The 14,237-nt window shown below is 35.9% G+C and overlaps 4 protein-coding genes across 4 annotated transcripts; all 4 read right to left on the bottom strand.

Moving 5' to 3' along the window:
* Positions 1-589: 589 nt before the first annotated feature.
* Positions 590-3,404, bottom strand: LOC110782436 (carboxylesterase 1). Its single transcript, XM_021986588.2, has 2 exons — positions 2,688-3,404; positions 590-1,481 (listed from the first exon to the last, which is right to left on the bottom strand). Exons 1-2 carry the CDS (start codon positions 3,165-3,167, stop codon positions 933-935), a joined length of 1,029 nt encoding a protein of 342 aa, XP_021842280.2. The 5' UTR covers positions 3,168-3,404; the 3' UTR covers positions 590-932.
* Positions 3,405-4,990: 1,586 nt separating this feature from the next.
* LOC110782285 (probable carboxylesterase 120) lies at positions 4,991-6,356 on the bottom strand. Its single transcript, XM_021986402.2, has one exon. It carries the CDS (start codon positions 6,193-6,195, stop codon positions 5,173-5,175), a length of 1,023 nt encoding a protein of 340 aa, XP_021842094.1. The 5' UTR covers positions 6,196-6,356; the 3' UTR covers positions 4,991-5,172.
* A 740-nt stretch (positions 6,357-7,096) lies between these two features.
* LOC110782284 (probable carboxylesterase 120) lies at positions 7,097-8,388 on the bottom strand. Its single transcript, XM_021986401.2, has one exon. It carries the CDS (start codon positions 8,288-8,290, stop codon positions 7,262-7,264), a length of 1,029 nt encoding a protein of 342 aa, XP_021842093.1. The 5' UTR covers positions 8,291-8,388; the 3' UTR covers positions 7,097-7,261.
* A 3,935-nt stretch (positions 8,389-12,323) lies between these two features.
* LOC110782282 (probable carboxylesterase 120) lies at positions 12,324-13,615 on the bottom strand. Its single transcript, XM_021986400.2, has one exon. The coding sequence runs from the start codon at positions 13,515-13,517 to the stop codon at positions 12,489-12,491; it is 1,029 nt and encodes a 342-aa protein (XP_021842092.1). The 5' UTR covers positions 13,518-13,615; the 3' UTR covers positions 12,324-12,488.
* Between the last annotated feature and the right edge of the window lie 622 nt (positions 13,616-14,237).

The following is a 14,237-nucleotide window of genomic DNA, read 5'->3' as shown; positions in this document are numbered from 1 at the left end:
AAAATCATTCGATAAATGATTATGTAATAATATAATTACACATTCTTGTAAAATTTCGTCTAACAATTACACTGGTAGTTTATACAATTAAGCATGATTTCATAGTTAAGTGTAAGACGGTTTAATAGAAGATTAGTTGAAAGTTAATCGCATGAGATCTTATTAGGTACATTTCGATATGCATTTTTAAGATATTGATAAAGACACTCTGACCCATGAAACATCACATGTGACCCATATTGAAGAGGGACCTCACACGTGAGGGGAAGTGTTAAGATCTGACCCATGAAACATCACGTGTGATAGTCTCACATTGACAAAAGAGAAGAGAGTTAATCACTTAATAAGGCCAAGGGGCTACTCCCCTTATAGCCATATGGTTTTAAGGTGGAACCTCCTTTGGACTTATTAAGTGGACATTCTCTCTTGATGATGAGTGCGGCCCAGACCCGTATTTAACATATATTACTCCGTAATTGTTTTTATAATTTTACTTATTGAGAACTAAGATGTCAGCTAAATATATCAGCGGTAATAAAATGCGTGTTAAGAAACATGATATCTTGGAATATGAAATAATACAAGTATATGAGAACGGAAGAAGTAAATGTTATTTTTTTTTTCCATGGGAAAGGAAGTACAGGTATATTTGAATTTAAGTTTTTGACAATAGTTCAAAAAATAACCCTAATAAAATACATTTGAATTTAGTTTTTGACAATAGTTCAAAAAATAACCCTAATAAAATATGAAGCACGCCGTATATCATATGATATAATGATAACACAATAATTCAGTACTCTCTGAATTTCATTTTACTTGCTCCATTTGACCAGTTTCTGTGAGAGTTTTGTGGTCAAAACAAATCAAGTAAAATGCGACAGAGAGGGTATGTCTTAGATTGCCAAAAACTCCATAAACATTCAAGAATTTTAGGCAATCAAACAAGAATTAACAAAACTTTGAAGAACTATAAGAAATTCATCACATTTTTCCTTATCCAAAAGCTCTGCCCCATGATAATCACCTTGTGTAAAATGTCCCTTAACATTTACACCCTTCATTTCCATCACCTTAACAAACTCCAACAACCGGTCCACAAGCGGGTCACCGGTACAATCCGCAACCAAAACCCGCAAACCCATCTCCTTGATCCTGCATATCCGACCCAATCCATCACCCGATAAAGGGTTACAAAACTCGTGGTCACGACCCGCCCCTTTTGGTAACGAGAGCTCCCAAAACAAATCGCTACCCGATAATGGCAAATACGGGTCATTAATTAGCCTCAATTCGGACCCGGTACGGTCCGGCCCACCAAAAAATGGGTGATGCAAAATTAAGCCTTTGAATTTTAATGGGTGGAGTTGGCCCATTATGTCTGATGCTCTTAAGGCTGTATTATATGCTATGTTGCCTCCTGAACTTGTTCCCATCAAAAAGCAGTTATCAAAATCCCCATACTTAGATAGCCACTCATCCTACACACACAAAAGGTAAAAGGTAAAATATGTACATGGATAATATTTTAGTAATAATTTAAGGCATCGTCCGAGTTACAGACTAGCTTGTCAAACTTATATGATCACGAATTTACCGTAATGTGAAATTTAAAGTAATAATTCAGGGAATAATTCAAGCTACAAACTAGCTTGTATAACTTGTATGATCACCAATTCACCATAATATGAAATTTAAAGTAATAATTCAAGGCATCGCTTGAGCTACAAACTAGCTTATCGAACTTACAAGATCACCAATTCACCATCATATGAAATTTAAATTAACAATTTAGGGCATCGCCAAGCTACAAACTAGTTTATTATTAACTTAAATTGTGTGACGAGTGAGTGTAAAATTGATGTCACTCTAACAAAAGATCTTTTCATTAAACCATACTATGTATCATACGTAGTTAAATGATCAGATAATATAAAATAAATACTCCAGTGAGTAAGACTGGGGATCTATGTATGGTCGTAGGTTCCGATCTCTCTCCCCATTTTAAACCTGATCGTCTTTGTCTCGGCCCGAAAAAGGTCAAGTTTTCGGAAGATTTTTATGCACGGTTTTCGGGGAGGACCAGAGTTAAAATTTTGCACAGGTTTTGGCCAACTCAAAACTAGAATTTTAATTATAAAATTGGCCCAGCTCGAAAATAGTTCAAAGACCACATTATTTTTGACCCAAAATATTGGATTTGGACAAAAAATCAGCCCAAAGTTGGCCCAACCCGCCTTTTAATTACGTCTACTCCATTTTTAATTTGAGCCTTTTAATTACGTCTACTCCATTTATAATTTGTATTGTTCCCTTTTTTCTTTTTTTTTGACAGGAATAATTTGTATTGTTCCTAAGGCTCATTAACAACCCGCACATAAAATTTCATATTATGAAGCGAAGTTGGAGCAATAACAAATAAGTAGACATGATCAAAAGACGGGTTGGGTTTGGGCCCGACCGGGACATAAAAATCGGTCCGCTTGTCGGGCCGAGCCAGGATTTGGGCCGGTTGCCCTGCCCCGCTACTTCGGACCGGACCAAAAATGTTGTTTTACATTGCCCAAGGTCCATTAATTTTTTTAAATTTCGAGCCGGGCTCATATTGATTGGGTCTACAAATAAGTGAATTAACTACTGTCTACCAAAATTGTAAAACCAAGAGAGTAAAAAATAAGGCAACTTACAGCAGGATCAGAAACACTACGCTCCTTAGTAACCACAGAGTCACAGATCCACCGCAAACCATCCACCGCATCCTCGTACGCAGCCGGTAGCCGGTATTCCGGCGCCAACCGATAATCAACCGACACAACAATCGCCGGCGCGTGTAACGCAATCGCTACACAGATATCATGATTATAGAAAGAATCAACATGTAAAAGGACGAAACCACCCCCATGGTAATACACAATGACTGGAAGCTTCTTTGAAGGTTCAGTTAATGCGATTTTGGGGAGGAAAACTCGAAGGTAAGTGTTGTAAGTTGAGTTTAATGGAAAATCTTTGGTGAGAATTGAAGAAGGAGAGGTGGGATCGGGTGTGGCAGGGGTGCATGGGACATTGAGGTGTCTTGTGAGTGTACCGTCTGGATTTAGTTTGGATTGGATGTATTGGTATGGATCAACGGTGGAGATTGGTGTTGAAGTTTTATCTTTGTTTGACATGATTTGAGGTATGATCTTGTAGAACAGATCTGATCCTGTTCGAGTAAGGTCGTCTCTTTATTTTTGGTGTTTTTTATAGAACTTGAGAATATACGGATCATGTTCAAGTAAGGTCGTTTATGTATTTTTTGTTGGTAGTTTTTTTTTTTTTGGTAGTTTATTAAGCATGGACTTGTGGTTTCAATGGAACAAGTTGGAATGACTAAATGTGTAATGTGATGTGACCATGTGGGGATCAATTTGCAAGAACAATGCCGTCAAGAAAGGGGAAAAAAATTATGTGTGAGAAGTTTGACTTGTACAAATTTTTATATCAGACAGTCTCAGAAAAATATCATTTTGGTATATAGTTTGTGATGAGATCAATTAGTTAAGAAATGAGATTACTTAGTTAACCACTTGAACCAATTAGTTAAATAATGAAATTAATTAGCTCTTGAGCCCGTTCTAAGAACGTGCAATTAGTTGTTGTTTACGTGTTTTAAAGTTCTAAATTTTTGAGGGTTTGTGATTTTAGGGGGGATATATGATTAGATAGAGGTAAAATTTAAAGGTTGAAATAATATATAAAAATTAATGAAATAGTGAATTAATATTGAGTGTTAAAAGAAGTAGATGAAGTGAGAAAAAAATTGAATGAATATTATTCAATGGTAAATTAATGTTGAATGAAAAAGATGAAGTGAAAGATGCATTAAAATTGTAAAATATAACAAACAATAAAATAAACAATTGAAAGAAAAACTAATGAGTGAAAGAAGAGGATGCCACGTGTCATCTAAACATCTATGGTGTTGCTTTTTAATTACTAGGTTTAGATTAGTTAAGCAACTGAACCAATTAGTTAAACATTCAAAGGAGTCTTTTCGGTAAGTCTTACACAAAAGTTGTCATTCAGCTTGTTACTAGTCTTACGGCTCTCAATCTCTCACCACTACCTTGTATTTTTTTTTCGCGATTTCTAACATTTTTGTCCGTTAATCTCATTAATCCGTAAACTATATACAATATGGATAATATGAAATTATATTTTGAAACAATTATCACACGTTTTTCCATGAAAACTATAGATTATCCTTCTTTGATTTATTTTTGTGTGTGAATAAGCCACGAGCTAGAAAAAATATACAGAGTATATTATAAATAGAAAAGGGAATTTAAAACTGCGATCTATCATCACACAAACTCTCAGTTTTAACTACTATGTCAAAACCTAATCACAGATCAACAATAAATGTCAAATGTCAGTGTGAAACAAATGAACTAGCATTTGTTTGAACAAGTCAAAAGTTTACTAATCTGCACTAATAGTCCAAATCTTTAGACCTTTGGCACATGTTCCTATTGATTTTTGCTTGAATATAGTGAAGTAATTATTTTTTATAAGTGAATATAGCAAGTTTGACTAACAAGTCTTTTAACCGAATTTGAGTTCATTCATTGATGGGCAAATTGATACAAATTAAATAGTCACGTGAATATGAATTTTGCCCGTAAAATATTAAATGCTTAAAAAATCACGTGAATATCATAAAAAATATGATTAGACAAATTTGCTTAGACAAAATTAAGCTGCATTAAGAACTAATTTCTTTTGATTCAAAATGTTTTGTACTTTTTAATTAGTTTTGGATTTCATATTGTTGATGTCGTATGACTATTTCATTAATGAATTAATTTTAGATTCAAGATGTTTTGTACTTTTTAGTTTTGTATTTCATATTATTGATGTCGTATGACTATTTCATTAATGAATTAATTTTACATTAAAAAAAGAAAAGAAAAAAGAATTAAGCTGCATAACTATCATTAAAGAACCTACATAGGAAGAAAATATATTTCGAAATCTATTTATCTTTAATGCGAATGAGTCACAACACAAGATAAATTACAAATACATGAATGGGGATTCGAACCTATGACTTGGTCGTTATTATTTGCAAGAATAAGATAACATACGAAGTTTATAAATTACACAAACTTGCTTAAGCCGCATAATAATGATTCAAGAAACTAAATAGGGAGAAAATACATTTCGCACAAATTCAAATAACGTTTGAGATTCAGAAGGATTTCCAATAAAAACACCATGGTTATAGCCTTTACCAAAATGACTAACAACATCCAACCCTCGTTTCTTGAAAAATTCGAACACCTTCACTTGCCTGTCAAAAATAAAATCCCCGTCACAACCCGCAAATGCGACCCGCCAACCCAACCCGCGGATTTTATCCAAATTACTCGACCCGCCGCCGAAAATCGGGTTAAAATAAGGATTGTTCCGATTTTCCCCAAGTGGTAGAGACAAATTCCACAATAAATTAGCAATTACTTGCATATTAGGATTCGTATAACCACGATCAAGATCCGCCCCTCCGAAAAACGGTTGGATTAGGACTAAACCTCGTATGACTAACGGCTTTAACGCAGGTGTCATAACAGAAGCTCGTAATCCAACGTTGTACACTATATTTCCCCCTACACTCTCCCCCATCATAATGCACCTTGACACATTCCCATAATTTTTAACCCACTCATCCTTCTTATCCTTCACCCAATACAACGCCTCCAAAACGTCGTCGTACGCGGCCGGGAGGCGGTGCTCGGGGGCGAGACGGTACTCAACCGAGACAACTAACACGCGGAGTTTACTCGCCGTGCTAGAGAGAAATAAGTCGATATCAGGGCCGGCCGTGCTCAGTAGGATAAACCCCCCACCGTGGGCGAATACCACGACGGGCAGGTTATTTAAATATCCGGGCGGCCCGGAGGGCAAGTAGAGTCGAACCCACGTCTTGTTATTCGGGTTAAGAGGGACATCTTTGGAAAAGGCCAAAGAAGTGGTAGTATTTGGTGGGACCGTTGGGAAAAACTCTTTGATTCGGGTTATCGACCCGTCCGGGTTCGGAGTAATGTGGAGTGCTGCATATGGGTTAACGGTAGGAGGTTGAGCTTTGGATGGCTTATTATGGAGAATTGTTACTAGGAAGAAGATGAGTGCTAGTTGTTTCATTTTTTGTTTAGACATGATAATGAGCTTGAAAAATGTATATTAATAAGCTTTAATTAAGAGAAAAGTTGGTTCCATTTCAATTATTTCTCAACTGCTAAAGATTAGTGACACACTTCTCATCATAATTTGAATAATCCAGATCTATTTTTTTTTGTTGGGCTTTGAGTTTGTTTAAATCATTTATCGCTCGGTTAATCTGCCTACTTTGTAGCCTATTCACTAAGTTTTTTTTAAAATTGCACTGAATATTTTAAGGTTAGAATGTGAGGTTATTTGTTCTTTATTGTCTCATTATTTCCTCTTTCTCGGGATCGCCTTGTATATTATACAAATGGATGATCAGATAATCCGTTAGATTTTCTTTTCTGATTGAAAAAAAAAAATCATAATTTGAATATTTGATGACATTATTGGGTAGCTTTGTCACGTGTTTCCCCTTATGTTTGTCAAAGTTAGTCCATTTTGTCAGGCATTGCGATTTTTTACCATTATTTTTGTTAAGGGATTAGAGGTGATGGTTGGAAACACCCGTTTCATGAATGATCTAATAACCCATTATAATAAAAACGAGTAAATTCGAATTAAACGGGTCGGGTGATAGATGTGGGACGAATTCGGGTGATATTTCTTGGTGCATCACATTACTTCTTTTTCATTGTCTTTCTTAAAAGCGTTTGTCGATCACATTTTACATGTACGATCAGTTATACATTAAACGTGCTCCTAAATACACATTATATGATCAATATTTAGACCTTTACTACATGTTTCTATTGATTTTTAATGAATATATTTTGTAGTAAGTTTGACTAACAAGAGATAAATTATCAATGTCTGATAAATACTGCGACATTACGGAATAAGATAGTTAAATCTATGTTAGAAAAGAGTCTGACTACATATAAATTTCGCAGGGTTTCATTAAATTCACAGGTAAGATATTTTATTATTTTATATGATCAAATTTGTAATGCACTTCTCATCGATTTATGAATTTGCAAGAATAATGTAATTAACGTACAAACTAAATTACACAAACTTGCTTAGACAGGCATAAACCCCATAATAATCATTCAAAAAACTATATATATGAAGAAAATACATATCGCACAAATTCAAATATCTTTTGAGATTCTGAAGGATCTTCAACAAAAACACCATGATAATATCCTCTACCAAAATAACCAATAACATCCAACCCTCGTCCCTTGAAAAATTCGAACACCTTTAATTGTTTGTCAAAAATAAAATCCCCGTCACAACCCGCAAAAGCAACCCGCCAACCCAACCGGCGAATTATATCCAAATTGCTAGATCCGCCACCGAACGTCGGGTTAAAATACGGGTTGTTCCAATTAGCCCCAAGTGGTAAAGATAAATTCCACAACAAATCGGCCACTACCTCGATATTCGGATCTTTATAACCCCGATTTAGATTACCTCCACCATAAAACGGTTGGATTAAGACTAAACCTCGTATTACCAACGGTTTTAACACACGTGTTAAGACAGAAGCTCGTAATCCAACGTTGTACACTATGTTTCCCCCTACACTCTCTCCCATCATAATGCACCTAGAAACATCCCCATATTTTCCAACCCACTCATCCTTCTTATCCTTCACCCAATACAACGCCTCCAAAACGTCGTCGTAGGCGGCCGGGAGGCGGTGTTCGGGGGCGAGGCGGTACTCAACCGAGACAACTAACACGTGGAGTTTACTCGCCGTGTTAGAGAGAAATAAGTCGATGTCAGGGGTGGCCGTGCTAAGTAACACAAATGCCCCACCGTGGGCGAACACCACGATGGGGAGGTTATTTAAATATCCGGGCGGGCCGGACAGGCCGGAGGGCAAGTAGAGTCGAACCCACGTCTTTTTATACGGGTTAAGAGGGACATCTTTAGAGATAGCTAACGAAGTGGTAGTGTTTGGTGGTACGGTTGGGAAAAACTCCTTGATTCGGGTTATTGACCCGTCCGGGTTTGGGATAATGTGGAGGAATTCATAAGGATTAATGGTAATTGGAGGTTGAGCTTTGGCTAGATGGTTATTATGGAGAATTGTTACTAGGAAGAAGATGAATGTTTGTAGTTTGATTGGGTTTTTCATTTTTGTTTTAGATGTAACAAGTTTGAAACTAGTTCGTATGATATGAAAAAAAAGTTGGTCCCATACCTTTTATTATTGCTTAACTGTTAAAGAGGAGTGACACAATTCTCTATCTTTGCATGATGATATTATTGGGTGGCTTGTCACATGTTTGTCAAAGTTGTGTGTCATTTTGTCGGGGAATTGGGCCTTCTTTTCCATTGTTTTTCTTAAAGGTGATTGTTGATCGAGCTTTTAGACTATTCATGGTTGTGGGTCGGGTAGGACCGTGCTTCGTGCTGAGCTATATACCTTGAGTGTCTGAGTCTGAACAGACTTGTTTTATGTCAAACCCACTTGTTTTGTGTTGAGTCAGGTAAAATTTTTCAAAAAGTGGTTCTCGCAAGACTAAAGTTTACATTCCCTCATGCGTCTGAGTCTGAACAGACTTGTTTCATGACAAATCCACTTGTTTTGTGTTGAGTCGGGTAAATTTTTTCAAAAAGGTGGTTCATGCAAGACTAAAGTCTACATGCACTCAGTGCTGGACGCCGCCTGGACAGGGTTGTAGCTTTGTACCTAAATCTAATTTCACTTAATCAATATTAATATATTAAAAAACATTTATAAGAAAGTTTACGTGATATGTGGCACTCTGCTTATAAGTCGTTTTCTCCATGTAATCTTCATATACATTAAAAAAAATGTCAAACATGGTTTACATAAAGTTTGAACCCTTTGAGTTTAAACGATAAAACTTTTACCACTAAGCTATTACATGTTTCATGTTATTATTGCAAAAAAATTTAAGTAATTGTGAATGTTATTAATATAGTAACTCGAGACATTGTATTTCTTCTTCCAAGAAAAATGCTGCCCGAGCTCAGTCCGTGGCCCATGAAGTCGTTCTTGTTGTGAGCCGTGTTTTTTTCGTACTTGATCATTTCGTGCCTCAGGCCGACCCGGCCTAGTTCCATGTTTAAGTAAGACCGGTTACATACACATGTATCATGTATGGTCGTTTATAAGGTGAAGAGGCCCTATGTATTTCATCCTTCTTCAAAATATTATTCTCATTCTTTTAACTTTTCATTTTATTAAACCCACCCACCTATAATAGGTGGGTAGCTGTTTCAACTCAATATCTCTGATTTTATTGAACATTGGAGGAAGGTCATCTTTATTACTTCCCATATGTGTGCAAATGCAATATAACAATCTGTATCAAACAATCCAAAATTGTAAATTGAATGCATGATTTATCACTACGTATAGACTTGTGTGATAAACTATTGTGATTGCAAATTGATACGTTGAGTAAATTATGGAGTATGATTTTATTTCAATTTTCTAACTGAAAAGTGTACAAATATTTCAATAAGTAAGTATGGAAGGAAATACACTTCGTGTAAATCCATATAGTTTTTCAATTTCTGCCGTTTCATTAAGAAAAACACCATGGTAACCTCCTATACTAAAATTACCAATGACATTCACCCCTTGTTGTTTCAAAAAATCAAACATCATCAATTGCCTATCAATAAGTATGTCACCATCACAACCCATTATTGTAATTGGCCAACCCAACCTTTTAATTTTGTCCAAATTCCTGGATCCGCCACGAATAAGGGGGTTACAGTATAGGTTTAATGTTGGTGAATTGAATACAAGAAAGATGATGGGTAGTATTGTGTGAAGAATTATTCAGGTATTGAGGTAAAGCCCACCCAAGCCAACAAGAAGATCATCCATTTCATACACATACACACTCCCGAAGATAGGTTTAAGTATTTTAGCTTCCATAATCACTAACATAGTACGTAGTATATTAATTTATTGCTTTCGATTACTAAAATGCATGTTAGAGTAGCGGCTGAAATTTTGACCATACATGCACACATGTTAAGATATGTTAAGATTACACAATATTTGACAACACACAATGTAGCGCAACGCATACTCACTAGCTAACATGATTCGGTGTGATTGTCAACTAGATTAGTTGATAATTGTCTTAAGGGGGTGACATCAAGATTTGGGTTAAATCACGTCTGCATCATTTTTTTTGGCTCTCTCTCTACACAAAAAAGCTAAAATGATCATGTACGAAATACTTCGTCTACTACTTTTATATTTGTTCATATTAGATGTCATAACATGAGCCTAGAGAAACAATGGCAACAACATTTTTATTGCTTGGACAGAAAGAAGAAAAAAAATTAAAAATCACTAACATTCATGCTGCATAATTTGATGATCACTCTTACTCTTTTGGTACAAACTCCATATTTTCGGGGTCGAATACGTCAAAAACTTGACACCTTCCTTAGACTCATACGAAGTAAAAAAGTTAGATGAACTCGTAGGGCTCTCGACATTGTTAAGCTTCAAAAACTTGTTCCATGAACTCGAATCTCCGTACCGTTCAAGCTTCCATACTTGTAAACATCCACTTACAACCTCGCAAGCAATACATAGAGTATCGTTAATGCTACTCAAACAAGTATCGACGCCGTTATTGTACCAAACCCGAATAATTTCCTCGGGCGGTTTTACCGTGTTGAAGGTATCCGTCTCCAAATCAAACCCTAGAATAATCAACTCGTCTTTAAACATGTCGTAATCAATGTTATATGTTACTAACCAATGTAATTTCGCATTAGGCAAAACAATACCAAGACTTAAGAAACTGTACAAAGGACTAATAAGTCCCAAACCACTAGCTTGTAATCATCCAACGACGGGATGTACCTAGGGGTGACCAAAAAAATCCGAATAAATGGTTAGCCATATTTCCGATCAGAACCGAAATATTGTAAAAAAAAATGTTTGGAAACTTAAAAAACAAATTAGAAAGTTACATACATTTAGTTCATTTACTACGTATTTATGACTAATGTTTGCACAAAAACAAAAACAAAAAAAATAAAAAACTTAGTAGCAAGAATTAGTTCCGCATAAGTCGGATTCGAATTATCCGAATTTCCGACCCGGTTAATAAATCATCCAACGAAGAGACATACCCAAACCCTGAAACACACTGGCATGTATATTGCATGGGTGGGTTTGGAATTTGACGGCATTCGCTGGTGAAACACACTGATTTTTTTTTAAGGTAAAAATTAGTTCATTAATAAAACGATCATACGATATTTATAATGTATATTAATAAGCTTTAATTAAGAGAAAAGTTGGTTCCATTTCAATTATTGCTCAACTGCTAAAGATTAGTGACACACTTCTCATCATAATTTGAATAATCCAGATCTATTTTTTTTTGTTTTTTTTTTTGTTGGGCTTTGAGTTTGTTTAAATCATTTATCGCTCGGTTAATCTGCCTACTTTGTAGCCTATTCACTAAGTTTTTTTTAAAATTGCACTGAATATTTTAAGGTTAGAATGTGAGGTTATTTGTTCTTTATTGTCTCATTATTTCCTCTTTCTCGGGATCGCCTTGTATATTATACAAATGGATGATCAGATAATCCGTTAGATTTTCTTTTCTGATTGAAAAAAAAAAATCATAATTTGAATATTTGATGACATTATTGGGTAGCTTTGTCACGTGTTTCCCCTTATGTTTGTCAAAGTTAGTCCATTTTGTCAGGCATTGCGATTTTTTACCATTATTTTTGTTAAGGGATTAGAGGTGATGGTTGGAAACACCCGTTTCATGAATGATCTAATAACCCATTATAATAAAAACGAGTAAATTCGAATTAAACGGGTCGGGTGATAGATGTGGGACGAATTCGGGTGATATTTCTTGGTGCATCACATTACTTCTTTTTCATTGTCTTTCTTAAAAGCGTTTGTCGATCACATTTTACATGTACGATCAGTTATACATTAAACGTGCTCCTAAATACACATTATATGATCAATATTTAGACCTTTACTACATGTTTCTATTGATTTTTAATGAATATATTTTGTAGTAAGTTTGACTAACAAGAGATAAATTATCAATGTCTGATAAATACTGCGACATTACGGAATAAGATAGTTAAATCTATGTTAGAAAAGAGTCTGACTACATATAAATTTCGCAGGGTTTCATTAAATTCACAGGTAAGATATTTTATTATTTTATATGATCAAATTTGTAATGCACTTCTCATCGATTTATGAATTTGCAAGAATAATGTAATTAACGTACAAACTAAATTACACAAACTTGCTTAGACAGGCATAAACCCCATAATAATCATTCAAAAAACTATATATATGAAGAAAATACATATCGCACAAATTCAAATATCTTTTGAGATTCTGAAGGATCTTCAACAAAAACACCATGATAATATCCTCTACCAAAATAACCAATAACATCCAACCCTCGTCCCTTGAAAAATTCGAACACCTTTAATTGTTTGTCAAAAATAAAATCCCCGTCACAACCCGCAAAAGCAACCCGCCAACCCAACCGGCGAATTATATCCAAATTGCTAGATCCGCCACCGAACGTCGGGTTAAAATACGGGTTGTTCCAATTAGCCCCAAGTGGTAAAGATAAATTCCACAACAAATCGGCCACTACCTCGATATTCGGATCTTTATAACCCCGATTTAGATTACCTCCACCATAAAACGGTTGGATTAAGACTAAACCTCGTATTACCAACGGTTTTAACACACGTGTTAAGACAGAAGCTCGTAATCCAACGTTGTACACTATGTTTCCCCCTACACTCTCTCCCATCATAATGCACCTAGAAACATCCCCATATTTTCCAACCCACTCATCCTTCTTATCCTTCACCCAATACAACGCCTCCAAAACGTCGTCGTAGGCGGCCGGGAGGCGGTGTTCGGGGGCGAGGCGGTACTCAACCGAGACAACTAACACGTGGAGTTTACTCGCCGTGTTAGAGAGAAATAAGTCGATGTCAGGGGTGGCCGTGCTAAGTAACACAAATGCCCCACCGTGGGCGAACACCACGATGGGGAGGTTATTTAAATATCCGGGCGGGCCGGACAGGCCGGAGGGCAAGTAGAGTCGAACCCACGTCTTTTTATACGGGTTAAGAGGGACATCTTTAGAGATAGCTAACGAAGTGGTAGTGTTTGGTGGTACGGTTGGGAAAAACTCCTTGATTCGGGTTATTGACCCGTCCGGGTTTGGGATAATGTGGAGGAATTCATAAGGATTAATGGTAATTGGAGGTTGAGCTTTGGCTAGATGGTTATTATGGAGAATTGTTACTAGGAAGAAGATGAATGTTTGTAGTTTGATTGGGTTTTTCATTTTTGTTTTAGATGTAACAAGTTTGAAACTAGTTCGTATGATATGAAAAAAAAGTTGGTCCCATACCTTTTATTATTGCTTAACTGTTAAAGAGGAGTGACACAATTCTCTATCTTTGCATGATGATATTATTGGGTGGCTTGTCACATGTTTGTCAAAGTTGTGTGTCATTTTGTCGGGGAATTGGGCCTTCTTTTCCATTGTTTTTCTTAAAGGTGATTGTTGATCGAGCTTTTAGACTATTCATGGTTGTGGGTCGGGTAGGACCGTGCTTCGTGCTGAGCTATATACCTTGAGTGTCTGAGTCTGAACAGACTTGTTTTATGTCAAACCCACTTGTTTTGTGTTGAGTCAGGTAAAATTTTTCAAAAAGTGGTTCTCGCAAGACTAAAGTTTACATTCCCTCATGCGTCTGAGTCTGAACAGACTTGTTTCATGACAAATCCACTTGTTTTGTGTTGAGTCGGGTAAATTTTTTCAAAAAGGTGGTTCATGCAAGACTAAAGTCTACATGCACTCAGTGCTGGACGCCGCCTGGACAGGGTTGTAGCTTTGTACCTAAATCTAATTTCACTTAATCAATATTAATATATTAAAAAACATTTATAAGAAAGTTTACGTGATATGTGGCACTCTGCTTATAAGTCGTTTTCTCCATGTAATCTTCATATACATTAAAAAAAATGTCAAACATGGTTTACATAAAGTTTGAACCCTTTG

The sequence above is a fragment of the Spinacia oleracea genome, chromosome 3 (assembly GCF_020520425.1).
Source record: "Spinacia oleracea cultivar Varoflay chromosome 3, BTI_SOV_V1, whole genome shotgun sequence".
NCBI classification, from domain to species: Eukaryota; Viridiplantae; Streptophyta; class Magnoliopsida; order Caryophyllales; family Amaranthaceae; genus Spinacia; species Spinacia oleracea.
Note: the sequence above shows the minus strand (reverse complement) of the source record. Positions and strands in the feature narration are given on the sequence as shown.

Coding starts and splice junctions, on each gene's coding strand:
- LOC110782436 (XM_021986588.2), bottom strand. CDS start 3,167: ATGTCAAACAAAGATAAAACTTCAACACCAATCTCCACCGTTGATCCA. Junction 1,482..2,687: donor GTAGTGTTTCTGATCCTGCT/GTAAGTTGCCTT, acceptor TTGTGTGTGTAG/GATGAGTGGCTATCTAAGTA.
- LOC110782285 (XM_021986402.2), bottom strand. CDS start 6,195: ATGTCTAAACAAAAAATGAAACAACTAGCACTCATCTTCTTCCTAGTA.
- LOC110782284 (XM_021986401.2), bottom strand. CDS start 8,290: ATGAAAAACCCAATCAAACTACAAACATTCATCTTCTTCCTAGTAACA.
- LOC110782282 (XM_021986400.2), bottom strand. CDS start 13,517: ATGAAAAACCCAATCAAACTACAAACATTCATCTTCTTCCTAGTAACA.